The sequence below is a fragment of the Parasteatoda tepidariorum genome, chromosome 1 (assembly GCF_982258835.1).
Source record: "Parasteatoda tepidariorum strain Cologne lab strain chromosome 1, Ptep-v5.0, whole genome shotgun sequence".
Taxonomy (NCBI): domain Eukaryota; kingdom Metazoa; phylum Arthropoda; class Arachnida; order Araneae; family Theridiidae; genus Parasteatoda; species Parasteatoda tepidariorum.
The window spans coordinates 17,252,552-17,274,742 of NC_141755.1; the positions used below are offsets into that span (position 1 = coordinate 17,252,552).

General features: G+C 30.4%; 1 protein-coding gene across 1 annotated transcript in view; it reads right to left on the minus strand.

Annotated features, from left to right (window-relative positions):
- The window catches only part of LOC107441590 (rap guanine nucleotide exchange factor 2), a 146,940-nt gene extending 142,091 nt beyond the window's left edge, over positions 1-4,849 (minus strand). Inside the window, exon 1 of the mRNA XM_087159763.1 lies at positions 3,614-4,849. Coding sequence (XP_087015889.1) covers positions 3,614-3,696 — 83 coding nt within the window. The 5' untranslated portion in view covers positions 3,697-4,849. The remainder of the gene's footprint in view (positions 1-3,613) is intronic.
- Positions 4,850-22,191: the final 17,342 nt, after the last annotated feature.

Sequence of the window (22,191 nt, forward strand, 5' to 3'; positions counted from 1 at the left end):
ATGTCGACGTTATTTTTTAATCAACAGGAAATAATATTGACAGAACTAACAGTAATTTTCTAAAACATGTTGTAATAATGACCCAAAATTAATACTTTTTTCTAATTGTTTTCAGTTTCCATAAATAATTTAATTTAATAGTTTGGGATTTTAATCTTAGAATTTCAATCACTAGATAAAATAGAGAAATTAAATATTTAATTTTAAAGTTCAAATGGAAATGCATTCTTTTAAAAAATTATTTTCGTTCGCAATGATAATCCGTTGACGAGTGAGAAGTTCTGAACGGCAGTCTATTAATGTTCATGAATAAACACGCTCTTGGCAATGAAAAATGAGCGATATATTGAATGAAAAATGAACCAACGAGTTTTCTTGTCATGAGGCCGTCCGATTTATGTCTTATTTTGAAAATTTTTGTCAGTCAGTTAAAAGGATAAGTTATATAATGGATTTCCTTGTTTCATTTCGTCACCTATTCAGTTACATTTTATCTTTTTTTTTTAGGACCGTCTTTGAGCAGTCGATCCAATTTTGGGTTAACTACCACTAATTTTCAACTCCGTAGCTTTGTAATTTTGAACTCAATTGAGAAGAATCCCAATCCTGGTATTTGCGTTACATGTTGAGGAAAACCACGGAAACCTCCCACGGTTAGCCTAGTGGCAAGGGGACTCTTGCCCGTGATTGTATACCACTGAGGATACTTAACGCGAGCACTGTGGTCGGTGCGAACCGGGTGTAGAATTTGTATCGACCAGCTACCGCTGGGATTCGAACCCGTTTCACCGCATTTGTTAGGGGGACGCTATATCCCCTGAGCCACCACGACTCTTTCAGAATTTTTTTCTAGCTCGAAGTAAATTAAAATTTAATTAAATAAAATAAATTAAAATTTAAAAATGACGGTGATGGCAGTGCACGCTGAGCACTGATAAGTGGACGTTGCTCGATCTCCATAACGTATAATCTGAAACGGGACAAAAAACTAACGGTTATATATGAGTATAGCCATGGTTAGAACCAAAAAAAAAAAAATCTGAAAAATGTCTTAAAAGTGGTGTCCATTTGAAAAAAGATAACAAAAGTCGACTTTTTTGGCATTTAATTGTACATAAAATTTAAATTTTGGAAAAGGTACAATTTTCGTTGGCTCCAACAATAATGACATTAATTCTCTACGAATTTCTAGAGCGCAATCAAAGTCTATTGAGTAGTTTTTTTGCAATCCGCAATTATCACACAAAAAAAGCATTTTTTCGAAATCACGTTAAAAAAATTTTATAAGGCATTTTCGGTTTTTTTGGGACTTATTTATTTTTTATTTTTTTTGGTAAAAATGCTGATAACCGATTATTAATTTAATTCTGTACAGAAAACATAACATAATGTACTTCAAGTGGTATTTCTTGAAGACAGATAAAATCTTTAAAAATTTTGAAATTTCTAAAGGACTGCCTGGGAAAGATTTATTATTCAAATACTATTTTAGATACGTTAAATTTTATTGAAGAAAAAAAACTTTCTCAATTTAAGAATTATCAAATTACAAGCATAATGAGTTGTGAAAACTTTCAAAATAATTCAGATATATTTTAAAATTACAGAAAAGCAGGTTTAAATTAATCATTCTATCACGCTGTTTAATATAAATAGAACTCTCATTGATATGCATTTTGTAATAGGCAAATTACACACCCCCACACACACACATACATGCATATATATATATATAGTAAGGAAGTAATTTATTAGGCTTAAAGCACACACAAAATGTTTGTAACACACTTCATCGAAATATATTCTTCATTTATAATAATATACTTTCGATCAAAAACCATTTGTATTCCAGCTGTATGGAATACCTCTGATTTATAGTCAGAAAATTAAAAATATTTTTTTAAAAGACTCTTGTCTGGCATAAGGTTTATTCTCTAAAAGCGTCTCAGAGCCTTGATAAAAAGAAGAAAAAATAAATTTAAAATATTTTTTGTGGAAGACTCATGTTTGACAAAACGTTTATTTCTCTAAACAGCTTAGAGCCTTGATAAAAGAAAGTAAAAAACTGTTTCATCAGTTTCTTGAAATTAATTCTTCAAAAATGCTTCAATAACCATAAATTAAAAAGAATTCTCGCCTCCAGTCTCGTGTTTGACAGAGAATTCATTTTCCAAAAATAAAATAGAGGCAATACATTTTTAAAAAAAACTAATTTGAAAAACTCTAATAGTTTATTTTTTTAAAAAAGACTCAGTGCCAATAAATTAGAAAAAAAAATTGTTTTGACAGCCTTTTCTTTGATAAAGCGTTAAATTTCTAAAATAAAAAAAATTAAATATTTAGGGATGGGATATTCAGTATGGAACAAGCTTGAAAAATATGATGGATGAGGCAGAAACTGGTGTTTCAACTCATCAAATCAGGTTAGGGTGACTTATGAAAAGTGAGACTTCGTATTACTACGAAGTAAAAACTTTTTTTTTATTTGCCAACCCTGGATTTAACGATAACAACTTAAGATGAGCTATTTTGAATGGTTATCAGTTATCTTTCCCATTACTTATTTAGAATCTACCATTACAAAATACATAATTTGAAGTTCATTCACTTTTTGACCAGTGACCGAAATAACTGCAGAATTTTTATAATTTACAACAACTACTTTATTACAAATATGAAATAAAAATACCTACTGCTGAAGCAACTTTTCTTAAAATTTAGTAACTATAAACTACTTTCAAATATAGTAACTACTTCCTTACTTTAAAGAGACGCGTAATTTGGTAGAGAACTTAATTTACACTTATGTTCAAAATGTTTTTGAGTAAAAAATTGGCTTATATTAAACCTGAGGAATTATTAAGAGATATTTCTCTCGTTTACATGAACCAGATTGTTTTTCTAAAACACTTTTGTTTCAAAAATGATCATTTAACCTTCAGCTTCTTATACCCTTTTCGAGAGCGACTTTTAATTTAGAAATGATAGAAAATATTAAAAAAATTTAATTTTTTTAAGTGTTTAAATGCTTTTTTGTTTCCTCAAAGAAATTAAATAACATCGAAAATGGGTTCCCTTCCTTTGAAATAGCATCAATGCTTCACGAATGAACATTTGCATCTGAAAGAATTACCAAAGTGATAAATTATCTTTTCTTCATAATAGCTAATTTAAATGTTAGTTTTACTTAATTCTACGTAAATAATTCTAAATAAGTGATTCTAAATAAGTTATTCATATTAACGCTCAGTCGCAGCTGTAGAGAGCATGTTCATCGCACCCATGACGAGCTCGCGAAGATTTGTACGCATGAAATTCTAAAAAATTGCTGCTTTAGAACCTTTTTTTTTTCTGTATTAAACTGACGTTAAAAGTAGTAGCCAGGAATAGCTACAAACTACTGTTTTTTCATATTGCACTACACACTACACTACTTTTTTTTTTAAAAAAAAAGTAGCTCACTGCGCTACAAACTACGAAAGAAAATAGTGACTATAATAGAGTAGAGAATAGCTTCACTACTTGTAGCGCGCTACATCAGACCACGATTTTTGACCAATTGAAAACTCGTAGAAAAAAGATAATAAATAAAAAGATACTGATGTACACTTACCATACAGAAAATCTTCTAACTGGTTGGCCAGGTGATCTGTGGGTTTCTTTAAAAGAATGGTGGCGCTTTCTGTAGGAATCCATTATCACACTGTTATCTCTGAAGATGATTATGTATAATTTTTACAACTATTAGTAAATGATTATGTTAGTATTAGTTTAATTGTGCTAGTTGTAAAATTGGAATTATTTGTAATTATTCAAGTATAATAAATAGCTGTATTTCTTTTCGATTGAGTATGAATTTTTAACTAAAATAAAATAAAAAATCTATTCTTTGCCAGTGACAATCAATAAAAAAATTTCGCAACTTTGATGATATTGATTTGTTTTCAAAGGAAGTTCATGACGTTGCTTAAGAATAATTGAAATATCTTTGCGGTAAACAAAAGTTATTTTGTAGAATGATTAATAGATTTTCTGAAAACAAATCTTATGTAAACAAGCAATTGACGTTTTTTACAAAACAAATTTGTTCCACGAAATCTTTTAAGAAATCGCTTGCACTTCAAACGAACCTATTCTTGAAAAATGATTCATTGACTTATATCTCCTTCCTAAATATTACACAATGAAATTGGAGCTAATTAAGACTATATAATATATTGATATGGCGTAGATTAATTCGATACCTTACAAATTTGAAACAATTTATGAAAAACTTGATAGGTATAACAACAAAATACTCTGTTTCTTCAATCGTTTTTAAAAAGTGCTGAAATAAGTTATAAGAGACCATTGAAATATCTTTTCATTAAGACGGCTAAAATAGCTTTCATATCATTCTAGTTTACGAACTGTCCAAAATACTTATCAATTGTGAACTAAAATAGAACAAATTTTCTCAATGAAAGGAAAGTTCAACGTTCCAAACCAATGTTCGAGGACTCACATAACTCTAATCCTAGGTGGTTTCTAGGCAACATCTTCGATGGGGTCGTTGAGAACGCATGGATACCAGTCCAGCTGTCATCCTTCTAAAATTAACAATCATTCGATATCAAAATAACTCAGATGTCTACCTGTGACCGACTCGTACCCTCTCTCGCACTTGAAGATGTCATAACAAAGCAGACGATATTTACAAAAATGCGCGGGAAATCGTTAAGGTACTTTCTCATTTCTGATAAATCTAGCTGTGGATTTTAGAAAACAAATTTATTTTTGAGGTTCCGGTAAAACTGAGAAGTATCTAAAATGCTTATTGCGTCTGCGTGAATTTGAACGGGGATGCAGCAGCAAGGTAAGGTTCTCCCCGGTAACCATAGAAACTTCCACTTCCGTCGTGGGACTTCCGGGTAGCCAGGTCTTACTTCCCATCTTAAATATTCTTTTCTTGTATGATCTAGTCAAATTTACTTGAAGTAATTACAGGGAAAGCTTCAGACGCGTTTGATGAAAAATGTTATAATTGTTGACATAATTTTCTTTCACTACGTTATTTAACTGATACTCTCTTAAACAGCGCAGCGCTATATGTTTCCCAATTAGCTAAATAAGGAAGTTTTGTTTCATTGATTAGAAGCTGCTTTTTTTCTTCTTATTGCTTCAAATGTTACGATGATCTGTGTATAAATTAGTTAATTATAGGTCTTCAATCGAAAGTTTTACATCGAGATTTCATTTTCTTTTCAGTCTATTCTTTCGATTTTTCAAAATAGCATTTTAATTATTATTTAGCGCAAGAGGAAAAACCTTCGCAAAAAAATTCTGATGAATAAACAATAAAAACTGTATTTAAATATGAAAATTAAAGTGTGGAGAAATAATTAAAAAATGTTAAATAAACGAAAGATTTTTTTTTTAAATGCATTTTGAAAACACCGAACGCATCATACAAAAATCTTCTTTGTTAACTACAATATTTGTACCTCCATGGATTGTCTTGATTACCCCAAGGAGATAAAAGAATATAATTTTTAATTCATTAAAATGAATTTTGTATAAATCTTCAGAAAGAAATGCGTAACCATATTTTTATGGCATAAGTTATTTATAGATAAATATAAAAAATTATAGTTTTTAACAAAGTATTTTCAATAAATTTAAAATTTATTGTTTTCTATGTAAATTAAGGTAGTAAGCAATATATATAATGTGGAAAATAGAGGGATTTTTAAAAGTTGAGGGAAAATCAAGCATTTTTAATTTTTAAATAGTTCATTAACAAATTATGCGGGATATATAAGACGTACTAAATGCTATTTTTAAAATGTTTTCAAGCTATTTTTAAATTGTTCGTTTAGAAAAACTTTTGATAAAATATTCAATTTTTAATTGAAATATTTAACATTTTGTTTAATTTGTAATAAAAGGATTTGAGTGAATGTAACGAAGGAATTTTTCGACAGAAAATTTATTTAAAAAAAATTATTTGATTGTTTGGAATGGATTTGATAATTTTAAATCGCAACATCATACAATCAAGTAGAGAAGACTAAGAAACTCAGATTCGTATATGCACAAGTTAGAGATTAAACAAAACGTGCATATAAGAATGATGAATGGAAAAAATAAAATTTAGAAGCTTTTACTTTTTAAAACGAAAAAAAACTGTCCAAAAACCCGGCAGTGCCTCCAGCTAATTCCCATAAGGCTAGAAATGAATTTACTTCATTTAGGGCATTTGAAATAAGAATAATGTGAGTTTGCTACGTTTTTTAATGTGAACTAAACTTATAAGAGCCAAAAAATTGTGGAAAAATTTTTTTTTTCGTAAAAATAATATTAAAAAAAAAATAACACCCGTCTATAGTGCGACTTTCAGGAGAACTTCTCCTGACATCAGTCTCGCGTCGTGGCGGTTACTATAGTTACGAGGAAAAATCACTTCAAATAGGGGTGTGTGGTGAATAGTTTTATCTTAATTTTGGCATAGATCGGTGAGAGTATTCCAATCGACACCTTTGTTCCTCTATTGCACCCCCTATTAGAAATGTGCTCTCGCTTGTTACTATAGCAGCAGACAGCCTCAGACTTTTAGTCTGAGGAAGTTCTCCTCAAAGCAAGTTGTAGTTCTACACAAATAGTTCAACAATAGTAATAGTTCGACATTAAAATGTCAAGCATACATCCCTGCATAAATAAAAAAGTGGTTCTTATAGTGATTTTATTGTGTTCATTATTGGATCAGCAATATTTGAAGACAAAATTTTAGGTTAATGAATGTCATGCTAAACGTGGTGAGGGTAACATAATAAAACACAGACCCAGTCTCTCAAACGTTTTTTCTTTGGGTGATTTATACTCTTTCTGAAAAATCAACAATGATACCGATAACAACAGCACCCGATACAAACAACCGATATTATGGTTCAATGTTGAGTCTTAATATCGGTATTACGAGGAATAATATTCTTAAGTATTTGCTTCAATTTTAATTTTGTGTTATATTCCCGTCCAATTTAAGCCATAATATCGGGAAATCAAATCTAGAATGGTTCAGTGGGATGCCTGCAAATGACGTAGTGTGGATATCTCGATCCTGATTGGTTGTTGAGAAGTGGCATTTGTTTACGTTAGCAACTGTTCTTTTCATTCTATTTCGAGTAAGCCAAACCTAACAAGTATCAGTTTTCTTAAGTGACACTTTCTGTATTCTTATGCAAAGATTCTTTTACAAAGATTTAAATTATTTCACTATATATTTCTTACTTAACACAAAGACAGGCATGAACCGGTGTGGAACATAAACTGATTATGCAGAGAAGTGGCCAGGTACATAAAACAAAAATCTATAACTGTTACAATAAACTACATAAAGAAATAATAAATCTAAGGGGAGCAAAATACGTACACGAGAAAGAATTATATTTCACTAAATTCGATGGGTTATAAGGCACTGCAGTGGCGTACGCAAGGGAGGGGTTTAGGGGTTTAAACACCCCCCTTGAGCTCAGACAAAATGGCAAAAATAAAAATTTTAGTAGAAATTGTGCGAACTATTATTTTTTAAGACTATATATTTTTATTTGCCTTATGCCTACTTTTTTTTTCTCATGGTATTTCTCAGAATACTGAAAAAAACAACAACATTTACTATAATAGGGTTGTACTTTTGAAACCAAATTCACGTGATACTGTTACGGACTGGTTCCTTTCTGTTCTGCCAGTATAGTTTTCGAGACTGGCTGTCATTCGCGAGGTCTTTACGCGATGATTCTGGAATCCTAAACGTTCTGTCGTCTTTGAGACAATTCGAAAATTTTGGAGATGCGGTGAAAAATTATATAAAAGGGGAAGCGGAGTACAGTGGAGTTAGTTAGTCAGACTAAGAGTTATCTCTGTCGCTTGTCTTTCGGAGCTTGTCGCTAAATCTGTTTTGATTTATCTCAACAAAAAGTTCATTCAATCGCCGAACCCGTCGTCGCCACTATTTCGACAAGTAAAGAAATCAGTAACAATACCATTGGAGATACAGCGCTCGTTGAAGTTATTCATTCCAGCTCGAAACTTTGAGATCGTAGCATAGCGGATATTTCTGTGCCAATATATATATATTTGCTGTTCTTGGATCTTTAGGATGTCAAAACGCAAGAATTTAACAATTTTTTATTATTTTGAGAAAAAATCACGACCTGAAATTAGTGAGGTGACAGCATCTAGTACCAATGTAAGTTTTTCTGTTGTACTGAAATGTGATACTTCCGTTGAAGAAAACGTTTCTAACATAACAAAATCTGATGAATGTGAAAGTGGCCCTCAAAGTGTTACTTCCCACCCATATGACATTGGACTTTTTTTAGAAGATATTACATTATGTTCTTAAACTTAAAAAATCAAATCAAAATTTAACTAACCAATGTTGTCTAAATAAAAAGTCAAAATTGTCTAGCTGCCTAAATTAGTGAAATAATAGTGCTTTATTACAGACTCGAATTTCTTTCAGTAGTTTCAGAAAATTATGAACACCTCCCTTGAAAAAATTCTGCGTACGCCACTGAGGCACTGTATTGAATTAACTTCACGTTAATTAACATCCTCACTTATGTGAAGAAACTTAGCTGAACTTTAACACTCCATTTTGCTCATAAATGATGATCAGCTGGCACTGACGTTATAGGTCAAATGTGTGGGTATTCGTGATCTTCTTCCTCAGTGCAGTTACCCAATTGCCACAGTGAATACAGCACAACTCGACAAATTATTAAGATTGCAGCAAATTTGCATGTTATTTTTACTTAACTCAAACCAAAGTACAACAACAACAGTTCTGACAAATTAGCGACCAAATAAATAAATCCATTTAAACTGAAATAATGAATTTTTTTTTTACGTAACTAAAATATTATTTAAATGATTTGTTAGTGGGAAAAGATTTTTTTCGCATTCATATCGACCACATCAATAGTTTGAATCTGAATTCGAGGCTGAGTCACGCCTGCAACGAAACAAACTAAAGCTGCATAATAATAATTCATTCATTTTATGCGTCATTTTTGGGCACATTACTTGATTTACAGACACCATTTACTTTTCAAACATCTCGAACTTCCATTGTATTATCAAATTGTGCAAGCCAAATCTTATTTTGCACTTTGGACAGCTCGAGAACGGTGAATTCTTTTCTTTGCTATGTAAGAGTTTTATCGCCAAAGACTGAGTAACTTATGATGTAGGGAACAATACTTTCATATTACCATTACAAACGGTTTTTATTAACGTTTCAAAAATTCCGAAAACAACCTTGGCGTTATTTGAGCTGTTGGCGCGATTTGAAGTTAAGGTTTTTTGAGAAGGAAAAAAAAAATTATAATTTTTTCATGCTCATGAGATGCACGATGATGAGGCTTCATTTCGCCATATTTTATTATTTATTAGGTACTCAATGCATATTTTACATTAAGAAGAATGAAATGCTTTGTTGTATAACAGCGTGATAGTTACGATACAATCTTTTCTATTAAATATTTACTATTTTGTTTTAAATTTTCACCGTTGAACAAATGATGTAAAACAAACATCGCATTATTTATGTATGTTTGGCTCGATTGTATTTTAAACAACAAATTCTCAAAACAATTCTTACCAAAAAAATATTTGTTCTTGCTTGAATTTTCTTTTTTTTTTGTTGTCCATCATGATTTAAACAAAATTATTTTACATTAATAGCTTCTGGCGAGTAGTTAGTATGCCTTTAAAAAAAAAAAAACAAAAAAAAAAAACAGACTACCTGACGAATTTAGTCAGGTAGATTTAAAAAAAAAAAAAAAGAAAGAAAAATATAGTTTGAAAGATTTTGTCACTGAAATCTATATATTTTGAAATTTTAATGCAAAAATCTAATATTTTGAGAAGTTCAAGGTCAAAAATTGGTCAATTGTGGCAACGGTATTTTAAAAAGACAAAGGGAATAGTGATACAAATGAGATTTAATTCCATAATTGTTCCACAATTACTTTCTTACCTGTCGAAAAGCAGAATTATTATTTAAAACTAAAAAATATTCAATAAAAAAGCATCCGAAATGGTTTTATTCTATTTATTAACACTGATTATTTCAACAGATTTAGTTCACGGTTCTTTTGGGGTTAAAGTTTAGCATTATCATTTTGCATGGTTATCGGCTCGGTTAAATAAGATATAAAAAATATTATGTATGTAAATGTATTGATTGTACATAAATTGTTACATCTTTCAATAATTCAATGTTAATTACAGCCAAAGATTTCTGGTAGTTCTTTGTTAATTAAGAATACCAGCGTATGATTTTTCGATCAAATAAGGTTGCACTACCAAAAAAGTGAAACGATGTCATCTTTTTACACAGGAAAACAAACAAAATTTTCTTTACTGAATTTAAAATTTATTCATACTTAAAACTCATTTTTGCTTTGCTATGAGTTTTAGATTAAAAGATTCTTTCACTTAAACTCAACGAATTTTTCTATGACCTATCACTCTCTATAAAATTGCACCACTAGTTTACTGTTAATGATCGGCCAAAAGATGTTTCAACTAACTAATGACTGTTAAAAAAAATTTTATACCCGTAAAACTATCATAACCAAATAAAACATACGTCTGCCGTAAATTTCCCCCAGTGAAATCTACGGCCCTTGTCTGTAAATTATGCTCATAAAAGTTAGCTTCAATTAGGTCCTTAAGAGGGCGCCATACTACGGGGGAAACTTTTCATGGCTAACTATTTTTCACCTCCATAAGTAATTTGAAGTATAGAAAAATTGAGTTCAGACAAACCTAGAGTAAGTAATAAAGTTTCAAGTATTGAAAAGAATGTTTCAAAACATCAAAACGAAAATAAATTATTAAAATAATCTTAAGATTATGGAATGGAGAAGTTCTCTTCGAATAATTTGTTCGCCTTTTGATATTTTGAACATTTATTTTCGGTAAATAAAACTTCATGGCTTACTCTAGGTTTGTCTGAACTCAATTTTTTTATACCTTAAATTTTAAATCAGTTATGGAGATGAAAGAGCATTCACCATGAAAAGTTTCTCCCTTGGTATGGCGTCCTCTTAGCGTTGTTACCCAGTTTCTACAATCAAGTTTACGCTTTCTTAATGAACTCTTAAACCGATTTTTCGAACTTCTCAAACTGCTAGTTTAAAAAAGGATTTGTTCGTCAAATAAAGATGGACCTTGGAGCGTGGTGTCATTTGTTTAGAAGCAGTGATGTCATTTGTATAGAAGTGAAAGAGGATAGTCTTAATTTTCCGGGATCACCAATGTTGAGTGAAGTGTTGTGACAGACGTTCTTTGCCACTGCCTGGAAATGTACCCAAGATCTTCGTGTAAGTAACGCGATCCTGTAACCAGCATGAGAAAAGATGAATTGAGTTAACAAGCTTTATATAGTGACTACGGCAGTATTGAGTTGTTTACGACTCAATAAAAGTTCTACTTTCGTTGGACAAAATGTTTTACAAGAAATTGTCAAAATTTTCAATTTTGCAATGAAATTGGTTTAGTGTTACTGGAATGTTTTTATATAAAATAATTAAAAAACATCAGTTTATCAATTAAAATTTCATTCTTATGTTTTTTTAAATCCTAATTTTGTGGAGAAGTAATTTTTATTAAAGCAAAAAGGACAAAAAAAAGCAATTAATAAAAATATATTTAACTACATTGAGCTTTTTCTCGAAGAAGGGAGCTGACCGTATAAATTTACAGTCACCTTTATTAATTTTGCTAACATTCACTACAGTTACGGTTACTAGGGTACTTTTTTCAAATAATGGAGCTTACCGTATAAGTTTAATGGGCAACTTTGAGTTCCCCATTAAAATACATCTTATATCTTATACAAAAAATACATCTTATATCTATATAAACACACGAATAAAAATATTCAACAAAGCTCTAATACACGTTTTCCATAATAACATTTCATAAGCTTAGGCATAGGTTTTCCTTTTTAATTTCATGCATTTTTCCAAAATGAGTAGTTTATTATCCATAAACTTCACACATCGTGTTTTTTTAAGACTTTCCTGTTTGGAATAATAAAAACGCAATGAAAATGGACGCTTCTGTTCTCGACTTATTAGAGAATAAGCAGGCTGAATTCTCATTTTATTTATATAGAGAAGAAAGGACTTGAACATTATATTAAGCAAACAAACAAATAAATAAATTCCAAAACAATGATATTAAAACCAAAAAAAAAAAATCTCTTACGAAAAAAATAAAATTTCGGGATTGCATTAATTTAATTTTATATTTAAAAGTAAGAATTTTAGTAACAGCTGCAATGTTTAAAATTTAAATTTGTTCAAATTATGCAAAATATGACATAACATATAAACTATTTAAATTCTTTTAATTTAACATCCTTCATTTATGCTGGTATAATATTCCAAAATTGTAAAACTTTCTTTAAAACTGAATAGCAAACAGGCCTATTAGATATTGCTTTACTAAAATCAATTTTGAGTAAAATTGAACACAATTCTGTGACATGGATTTCAAGTCGGTATGTCATTTGGTACTTGACTCATCGTTTACTAATTTTCTCCAATCAACTGCTCAATAACGACCACCTTTAGTCAACATAAAGGATTAGAGTGTAAAGCACGGTACTTAGAGAATGGAATGCATTGAATTGCGAATAGCGAAAGGAGTTTATTGCTGCAGATACAATAATTTCAGTAAAATCCTTCATAGACTAAATAAATGTTGCAATAGAAGTTTTAATATTAAAAATTCATCGCTTTGTTCTTACTTCTGAATTGGATCGCTTTGGTTTCTACAGCAGCTAATAGATCATCGTAGACAAGGCTCCAGGAATTTCAAAAATGTCGATAGCCGGCATCCAGCAAATATTTATGGTAGGCAGTAAAAATATCAGCAACTCACTTCATTTTCTTCATAACCATAACTTCCATTTATAAATATCAAATACTTATAGTAGCATAATAATTGAGTCACAAATTCAAAATTTTTTTTGGGAATATACATTTTTCAGCAATTGTACCTATGGATTTCTAAATAGTTTTAAAAATCTTGATATGCATAAAGCGAAATTATTGCGGCTTATGAATCGCGCTAAACTCGGAATCAGAAATTTGACGAATGCAAATTCGACAGTGCAAAGATATGGAAATATCGCATCTTTTTCTCTGGTGATTGTTGAGAACACGAACGAGAACGGGAAGAGCGATATAATTTGTGCTCAATTCTCCGACCATTTTTTTTAAATATAAAAACCTCTCAGATTCTACTTAAAATGCTAAAAAATATAGTCGCCACTCAATGTTTATGGGTCTCCAATAGCAATCATGCGACAGTATTTCATGAACCCTAATCATACATATATCATAATATAGAGTGTATGAATAGGTAATGAATCATCATAGACGCGTTGAATTTTCTCTGAAAATTAAATAAGTATGATGATCCATTACCTATAGATATGCATAGATTACCGCTAAAGTGTGGATATCAGTTATTCTGCAGATTATCTAGTTAATGTGTAAGATTAACTAAGGTAATACGTTAAAGTGCCAAAAATAATTGTTTCATTTCTCAAATTACTTAGGTACTCTCCAAACTACCAAGATGATCTGCACTTTACCAGCTAAGCTCTCATCAAAGTGAGAATGTGACTTTTGCTGGCACAACGGCAACGTTGCTATTAACATCAACGTTATTTTTTTTTCGCTGTCTGAAAAATCAAGTTACTACAATTAAACAATGAACAAATTAGTTCATAGAGAGAGAGAGAAGCAAACTTGTGAGCTTTCACTGACCTTTTTAAATTGTATAAAAACGGTGAGAGAATTTTTTTTATTTTTTGCCGCACCTAAAACGAGAAACCCATAATTGATAGCCCAGATAGCAAGTAATCAACGGCAAAAGGTTGTATTCGCAGTTTCCTTTGGTTGACTCTAAAAGGTTGACTGAGTGTAATCGTTATTCGTGTTGTTATTTTGTTGTTTCTAATGCCACCTGCCAATACCAGTATGCCTACTCGGTGAAACCAAGCGGATTTAAGGTAGAGTGTGCGTTTCTTGTTTTTCATGCGACTTCAGCCGCACACACGTCACAGCCCATTTATAGGGAAGACCCATTCCTACATCCATTCAATAATCCACAGATAGTAATTTTGACCTGAATCAGAGAACGATCAATCTCCAATTCAGTACACTCAGAGGTATGTGTTGTGGGAGTATGGAGGACTTTGTTATTCGATAAATTTAACGTGCATCAGTCACCATTTACTACACAGGATGTCTTCGGCAGTCGGGAATCGAACTCACGACCTGTTTTGGAGATAGGCCCAACACCATACCAACCAGGCAATCCCGGCATCATTATTCTTGCAAAGGAGAAATGTCGCTAAGCTAGCCGTGGTGGCTCATGGGATAGAGTGTTCGCCTTCCAATGAGGTGAACCGGGTTCGAATCCCAGTGATGGATGGTCAATGCGAATTCCGCCCCCTTTTCGCTCCAACCACCGTACTGACGTAAAATATCCTCAGTGGTGGACAAATCACGAGTTTTCGTGGTTCTCCCCATATAACGCAAATGCGGGTTTGTTCCATCAAAAATTATTCCACAAAATCAAATTTAACCCAATACTTAATCCTGGAGGCCATTTGTTTTCAGGATTAGGTTCAAAATCACAAGGCTACGGAGTTGAACATAAGTTGCCGTAAACCCAAAACTGGATGAGATATTCAATGATGGTTATAAAATGTTGCTAAGCCAGTATTCTTTTTCTAAAAACTGAGTAAAGGTACGCATAAACCTTTACAGAAAATATAATTTCTTAGCTTTTATTGCAAATGTTGTTTTTGAATTTTTCTTTCTTCCTGTGTATGTTATGATTCTCAAATGCAACATCTTTTTAATAATGAGAGTTCACCACTAATCGGGCCAATCTTTGACTTTAAAAAGGCTAAAAAGATAATATGCATAAAATTTTGCAAAAAAAAAAAAAAACTAGATAGAAGGTGTAGTGCATCTACCACTACAAAAATATAATTTCAAATCACTTGTATATAAGGAGCTAGATTCTATAACTAGATATAACTAGATTCTATGATGGGGTACCTTTTCATAGATGAAGGTTGACATTGTCGATATTTACCCACCCCACATTGGTGACCTTCGGACGTGATGTGAACACGCCTACCTTGACAGTAACGTCCACTTTGATCTGAACACATCTACTTGGATGGATGGTCCACATTGAACAGTTGGCTTGCTACTTGTGACTGCGACATTATCCACCTCCTCGCGCTGTTGCTACTCAGTCTCAATCAAACACAACGTCGGCCTGCATACACACGACTGCTAATAGCAACACAGGAGCAACCACGACCGTGATCTTAATACAGCCCTCACTATTACCTAAAGTACGGTGATCATAATACAGATCTCCCGGTTTCTCACAAAACGGCAATGAATCAACTAGTGGAATTCGTTCATCGAATTCTATAACAGATATAATTCTGGTGGGGGAGTACTGTAGTGTATCTACCACTACAAAAATATAATTCCAATTCACTGGAATATATAAGACTTGTTAACTAGATTCTATGATGGGGTACCTTTTCATATATGAAGGTTGGCATTGTCGATATCTACTCACCCCACAGCAGGATGATCATAAAATCTGAGATAAACCTTTTTTTTAAATTATTCGTGTTTACCATTGCATGGTTGAGGTGAGAACCCTATTTTTATGAAACAAAATAATGAAAATGTCAAGCCTCGATTTTAGAAGGTTTTCTAGTCTTGTTTTGGCAAGGTATATTCAATCTTGATATAAAAGATGTTTATGAAAGCTCAATGGGAACCTTATTGCGTGTAAACTATTATCAGAGTTAACATTGTTTCAAGCTCGCATGGTTTATTTGCCAATCATTTATTAACGTTATTATAGTTTTGTGATAAAGGTAGCTGCTGACATTAGAATCAACTTTACACTGTTATCTGGTATCGTAATAAACCTCGATCACCTGAGAAAATCAACTCTTATGTCTTTCAGAAATTTCGAGCCGTACGTTTCTCATCTTAGTCATACAAAAAAAATAGAATTATTTTCCTTTTTTTTCTTTTAGTAGATTTGAAAAATAATGTTTTTGAAATTTGAATTCAATTGTTTTTAATAATTTACACTAATAAAACATCGTAAACATTATTTTATCTCAATTAGTGTATTTCAAAAAACGTAACTATATTTTGGTTATGTTTTCGGAAAAAAAAGAATTTCGCCAATAAAAAGGTTAGAAAGCGCGATTTAGTAGATATTCCATAGGTAATAGTTTCGACCCTGAATTTTATAGAAATATTAGTCGTTTCTGATTTGTTTATTGCAACGTAACTTTTTTTTCTCGCGAATATTCGAATCACCATGTATATCTCCATTTAGCCATATATCAATACATTGTACATTACATAAATATTTTTTTAAACAAAAGTACATTTTTCAAATTTGATTTATGGACATTTCTTCCTGTAAATGTTGACAAAACTGACGAAAGCAATCTGACCATTATCCACCCGATGCATGTGCTTACGTAGGTAAAAAAGTAACATGGACAATAAAATGGTAAATCAAAATCGAAACAATGAACAAAATCCCATACATAACGTGTCAACTGTGCATCGAAAAAGAGAATTTCACGGCTTCAAAATTCAGAAAAAATCACGCTTTACGATATAGAGTTAGATATTTATTGCTCGGTTATTGCCACGCTTCAGCGTCATACACTGTCCCCATTGACCAGCAAAATTTGTGAAATGCGTAATGGCAACAGGATAAAGAGTTGTCGTTGCCAAACAAAGGAAACGTAAATGCTATACTACATCGATATAAGAGAATATTTATATGCAATTGAAAGTCTTTTATTTCCATAGAAAATTGCTGAGAAAAAAAAATTTCAATTTTATACATAAAATGGTAAGATTATGGAATCATGATATAGGGTGTTGGTGGCAAAAAATATTCTAATGAATTAATTAGTTTTAAAAAAAAACACTAGTCACCAAACATTAAACCAACGCCTCTGGTTTAGGAGAAATTAACTAGATTGTGATTTTCTAAAATAAAAATGAGAATTAAATGAATAAAAACTTTCTTTAAGTTGATAAATACTTACAGCTAGAATCATAATGTCGTTCAAATTTGCTACTAACTTAGTACCGTTTCTAAGTTGAATCATATTATAGTAGAGCTTCGACTTGAGTGCACATTGTTAGGATTGTTGATCTATATTATGGTTTAAAGTACCAGATAAAATATTCAAAAAAGGTTAGAGAACACTGTATATTTATTTTTAAACTACGGTAAAAAGGGATGTTTTGCTAAAAAGTACTAGTACTCTGAGTGCAGGTATTTTTTCTCTTAGTTTTTCAGGAATTTTTTCAAAGCGAGAAGGTTGTAGCAATTTTGATCTATACTATGATTTAAAGCATGTGGTAAAATATTCAACCAATTTTCTGAAAGTGAGTTAGAGTGACTATATTCATTTTTAAACTATTCCATTTTTATCGTAAAATTTTAAGAAAAAAAATTTTATGCCGTACTTTTTATAGTAATATGTATTTACTAAATCCCAGTAATTCTGGAAAAATTACTGTAAAAATTACGGAGCAAAATTCCAAGGTAAAAATGGGTTTTATGGTAAAAAATATGACTACACTGAGAACCGGTATTTCTTACAGTAGTTTTTCCCGAATTTTTTCGAAAGCATAACGAATCGAAAATAATAGAATATTTAATAACGTGCAACCTCCTATTTTGTTTAAATAGCAGACAATAATGCAACGTGCAAGAAATTCTTGATTTGTAAACTAACAGACAGCACTGATGTTGCAATAACATAATATTTGCAATAATCTGTTATTACGAAACATTTGTAATAGCATAATAGTTTATATTTTACTTTAAAAAATGGCTAACGCTAAGCCAATGTGAAAAGTTTATTTTTCAAATTCTCCTGAACGGACAAAGTGAAAAAAAAAATTTAAAACGATTTATTGGATATGGGGCTAAAATTACCACTTGTACCTACTTTTTGAATTTCAGGACACTAGCATAAACGGTTCTGGAGTACTTACAAGACACACACACACAAACTCTTAATTTTTTTGTTATAAATACAATGTAAATACTGTTGTGTACTATTTCCCCGAATTTGATTGTATACAAATTGGATGACGGAACACTTTCTTTCAAGTTAATTCAAAATAGAGTTAAGTTCCAAATCTAGCCTTTATATATACAATTTAAAGAAAGTACACTACCGGTCAAAAGTTTGCGAAAATTTTGAAATCTACGAAAAAATGGTCTAAATTTAAATTTTCATAGAACTGCGAAAAATCATTCAAACTGCATGAAAATTTGATATGTTCTAAAGTGAACCCTCTACATTTAGTTACATATGATCAAATTGCAATACTTTATTTTTTGCGAACTTCATCCAGCTTTTCATCATGGGTTGTTTCTATGGTGAAAAAAAGTTGTTAAGTTTGAACACCTGCCAAACTTGCAAAAAATATTTTTTATACGTTCTGTTAATAGAAAATAGTTATTTCAACCGTTCTATGTAAGCCCTAAAAATTTCAGATCGATTTGATTTTTTTTTGACAAAGTTATAGATTTTTGAAAAGCATGTGTACTTTTCTCGATTTTTGAGCATTCCACATATAAGGTCTTTTGGTCTATACATCTGCAAAGAACTATTTAATTTTAATGTTTTCTATATTTTCAACTTATTAATATTGATTATAAAACAAATATTCTTACTCTTTATTGTAATTACAAAGAATTTATTATGAATATAATTAAAACAATATCTCATAAATATCACATTTCATCGAAAATTTGTTTGTTCTTCCAAACGATGCTCTGATATTTCGAATCGAAATCAGTTATGGGACATTTTACAACAGGAATGGAACTCTATATCACTTGAAGTGATTAATGGTTTGTTAGATCGAATGCCACGCATATGTAAGGCTATAATAAAAGCAAAAGGTGGATGGTTCGAGGAATCTAAGATTTAAATGTTAATTTATTTACTTACAAAATACGAATAAGAATATGTTAAATATTTGACCTGTTGTAAATAAAATAGTTTAGTAAAAATGCAAATTTTTTATACTATTGATATTATTTTTTTAGAATTATTTATGTAATTATTGTTATAACTTTTTATTTTAATTTAATGTAAAGTAAAAATATCACAACAAAACTAATACATATAAGCAATAAATATAAACAATAAATATAAACAATAATAGTTACATTAATGAATAAGATTATTTGTTTTATAATAAATATTAATTATTTGAAAATATAGAAATCATTAAAATTAAAAAGCTCTTTGGTAGAAGAGATATAGACCAAAAGTCGAGAAAAGTACACATGTTTTTCAAAATTCTATAACTTCGTCAAAACAAATAGAAACGATTTGAAATTTTGAGGGCTTACACAAAACGGTTCAAATAACTATTTTCCATTAACAGAAAGTACAAAAAATTTTTTTTTGCAAGTTTGGCAAGTGTTCGAACTTAGCAACTTTTTTCACCATAGAAACAACCCATGATGAAAAGCTGGATTCAGATCGCAAAAAACAAAGTATTGCAATTTGATCATATGTAACTAAATGTAGAGGATTCACTTTAGAACATATCAAATTTTCATGCAATTTGACTGATTTTTCGCAGTTCTATGAACATTTGAATTTAGACCATTTTTTCGTAGATTTCAAAATTTTCGCAAACTTTTGACCGGTAGTGTAGTTGAATATAAAACACTTGTTATGGAAAATATTTACAGCAAGTTATGCGCATGCGCACCATGCGTTAAATGTTTTTGCTTATGAAAACACCAATATTGGCTAACTTTTTATATCGTCAGTAGAATGCATCGTCTATATATCTGCAGAAAAAAAAAATTCGTCTTTACAAAATGTATGCATGTCTTTAGTTGTGTAATAATGATATTTATACTTTTATTTTTTAGTTCGTAAACTGCATTAAATTATTTTATAATGTATAATTTCTATCTGCTTCTGCTCTGTTAAACCTAGTTCGAATTCGTCTTTATAATCTCTTTCTGTACTACGCGTACGTTTGATGTACGAAAAAATTTCATTTTAAGAATTAGTGCATAGATGCATCCAAAATTAATGATTCTTATTTTATATTGCCTCTTAAAAAACTTTACTAGCTCTAATGCGAATCTTAACTTACTCACTCTTATTGTAAATATTAGTCGCGATCGCAACGCTCGAGTACGCCGTCTAGCGGGAGCCTGTAAATATCGGACATTAATTTATCACGTTTTCATTTAGTTCCATCAAAATCATTGACTGAATAAGACGCCATTTTTTAGCAGCAAATAAGAAACAAAATTTCCCTAAGGAAAAGGCCGAAGAACTTGAAAAAAATCTCCAGAATATTAGTAAATCTTTCAGGAACATAACACGCCAAACATTTGAAGAAAAATTCCTCAATAATTTTTTATTTCTATTATCAACAAACTTGCAACTGATGACTTCCGATTTCGGATACTGTTACAGATGTTTGTATTAAGGTAAAATGCATTTCTTCTGTCTTCAATTCATTACGAATTAAAGTGAAGTCAACATTGCTTTCGTCATTCCAGTGAATAAATATGAATTCAGAACATACAGAATTGTAATAGTTATAGCATATTCTTCTTCGTTATAGAATAGTATATATTTCTGTATCCATATAATTCGGAAAACAACAATAAAACATTATCCAAGTTACTTGAAATAGTGCCATTTGTGCTGATTCTTAATTAATTTGTATCGTTTTCTTGGTAAGTATTTTTTAGTTTTGAAAGAATAAGTTCAACTAGAATTCAGCTATTCTGTTTTTAGCTACATATTCAAATTCATATCAATTATAAAATATTGCTGTGTAGTATGTTATCTAAAAGTAATGAAGGGATAAACTATGTATCTATTATTTGAGAATAAAGTTTTCAAACAAGGAACTTATCATTTTGGTATTCTCCGGGAATTATAAATCAGGTAAGTGCAATGATTTTTACAATAAAAAATTTGCTTGTAAATATTTTTTTTTCATTTGATGATGGTTCTCTACAGAATGGTTTTTTACGTCTGATTAAGAACTATTAGAATAATAAAAAAAGAAACAATATGAAAGTTTTTATTTCAATGTAAAGAATTCTTAAAATCGTTTTTTTATCCTAAGAATTCTTTATTTTCCGTTTTTTAGTTTATAATTTTTTGATAAAAATTGTTCTCAAAATACTTTTTTTGAAAAATTAAATGGTATAACATTATGTGTTTATGTATACTTCTTGTATATTCCAATGTTTGAAGTAATATGATTCAGAAAAGTATGGAATAAAAATTCGGTACTTATGTATTAACGCCACAGCCGCTACGAATTTGGCGGTTTTTAAGTGCCGCCAATCTACACTTAAAATTTTTGCGACAATTCCTTAAAATAAAACACTTTATTTAAAATCAAAATAGTCAATCGGATTTCGGTGGAAAATGAGCCGATATAGAGTTTAGCATAGATTCAAAACAATCATATCGCCATATGAACTCTGATAAATAAGATTCCAAATGAAATAACATTTCCAAAACGTACGTTTACCAAGATAAAGTTTCATGTTGTGGGAATTGGTACATTTTCGTTTTTTCGGTAAAATATTTCCCTCCTGAAAAAATAAAATTGCATCTTGTTTTGTTTTTGGCAAATCCCAAAGACGAATTTTCGTAGCACTAAAAATGGCGACAAAAAATAATTGTTTTTTTGTTTTTGTTTCGTCAGCATTCTTTATTTTACGTTTCTTAGTTTCTAAATAATGATTTTTATTGAAACTTGAAATTTTTTGATAAAAATTGTTGTCAAAAAACTTTGTTTACAAAATTAAATTTCATAAAATTATGAGGCTTATGTATACTTTTTGTTCATTTCAATTTTTGAAGTAATATGATTCTTAAAACTATAGAATGTAAAGTTTAAATGGGCCTTTCATGTTATATCATTAAATTTAGTAAAACTATTTCTCGGGCATTAGGTTTTAACTCTTATAAGAATATACATATTTTTTTCTGTTAATGTACAAATATTTTTATATCATTAAATT